This window comes from Seriola lalandi, unplaced genomic scaffold (genome assembly GCF_002814215.2).
Source record: "Seriola lalandi dorsalis isolate HSWRI2012SDOR001 ecotype SW California unplaced genomic scaffold, Sedor1 jcf7180002054382, whole genome shotgun sequence".
Lineage (NCBI taxonomy): Eukaryota > Metazoa > Chordata > Actinopteri > Carangiformes > Carangidae > Seriola > Seriola lalandi.
This window is the reverse complement of record NW_019524935.1, coordinates 572-1,491: the sequence shown is the minus strand read 5'-3', so window position 1 is coordinate 1,491 and position 920 is coordinate 572. Positions and strand designations below refer to the sequence as shown.

The following is a 920-nucleotide window of genomic DNA, read 5'->3' as shown; positions in this document are numbered from 1 at the left end:
ATGGGCAGAAACACATTAGAAACACAACTACAAGAACACCAAGAGTCCTGGCTGCTTTCAACTCAGATTTCTTTGTGGTTACAGCCACTGAACGCTGCAGTGTGACAGCTGTAATGTGAGAGCGCATGGCACGAGCCTGAGACACAGCCACCACAAACACTCTCATGTACAGAACTATGATGACAGTGATGGGAAGAACAAAGGTCAAAACAAGGTCAACAGCTCCTGCAGTATGATCAATAACAATTACACATTCTCCATAACAGGAGTTATGTCTGTCTGGATGAGTCAGGTCATCCTTTACGATCAGACTGTTGTAGAGAACAGAACAGAACCAACACAGACAAACACAGAGTTTAACTCTTCTCTCAGTGACTCTGGTGGTGTAATGCAGAGGGTCACAAATAGCTACATAACGGTCGACCGATATGAGCACCATGTCTCCTACTGAAGTAGAGGTAATGATGAAGGACACATAAATATACAGGGAACACATCAGATCACCAAGGAACCAGCAGACTGTGTTTCGGATGATTTCTCCCGGCATCAGCAGGAGACCCACGAGAAAGTCTGAGACAGCCAGAGAGAGGAGGAGGATGTTAGTGGGAGTGTGGAGCTGCCTGGAGAGAAAAGAAATACATCATTAAAACATAGTATACTAAAGTGTAGTCAATTTAAACTACAATACAAAACTGTCACCAAGGTAGGATATAAGTCTAGTGCCAAGGTGCAACAAGCTCTGAGATCATTCTCCTTGTACATTTACAGAAGCTGTTCAGCTGAAAGGTTTGTCTGCCTGAAGTGGGAGATTGAGACGATGACGAGCAGGTTGAGAGCGACAGTGAGGAGAGAGATGGAGGACAGCACAATGTGAAGGAGCACAGCTTCAGGCCAAGGAGAGGCAGGCTTCCTGCAGGAGG

The 920-nt window shown here is 45.7% G+C and overlaps 1 protein-coding gene across 1 annotated transcript in view; it reads right to left on the bottom strand.

Moving 5' to 3' along the window:
- The window catches only part of LOC111657075 (trace amine-associated receptor 13c-like), a 3,149-nt gene extending 2,482 nt beyond the window's left edge, over positions 1 to 667 (bottom strand). Inside the window, 1 exon segment of the mRNA XM_023409051.2 lies at positions 137 to 667. Coding sequence (XP_023264819.2) covers positions 137 to 652 — 516 coding nt within the window. The 5' untranslated portion in view covers positions 653 to 667.
- Positions 668 to 920: the final 253 nt, after the last annotated feature.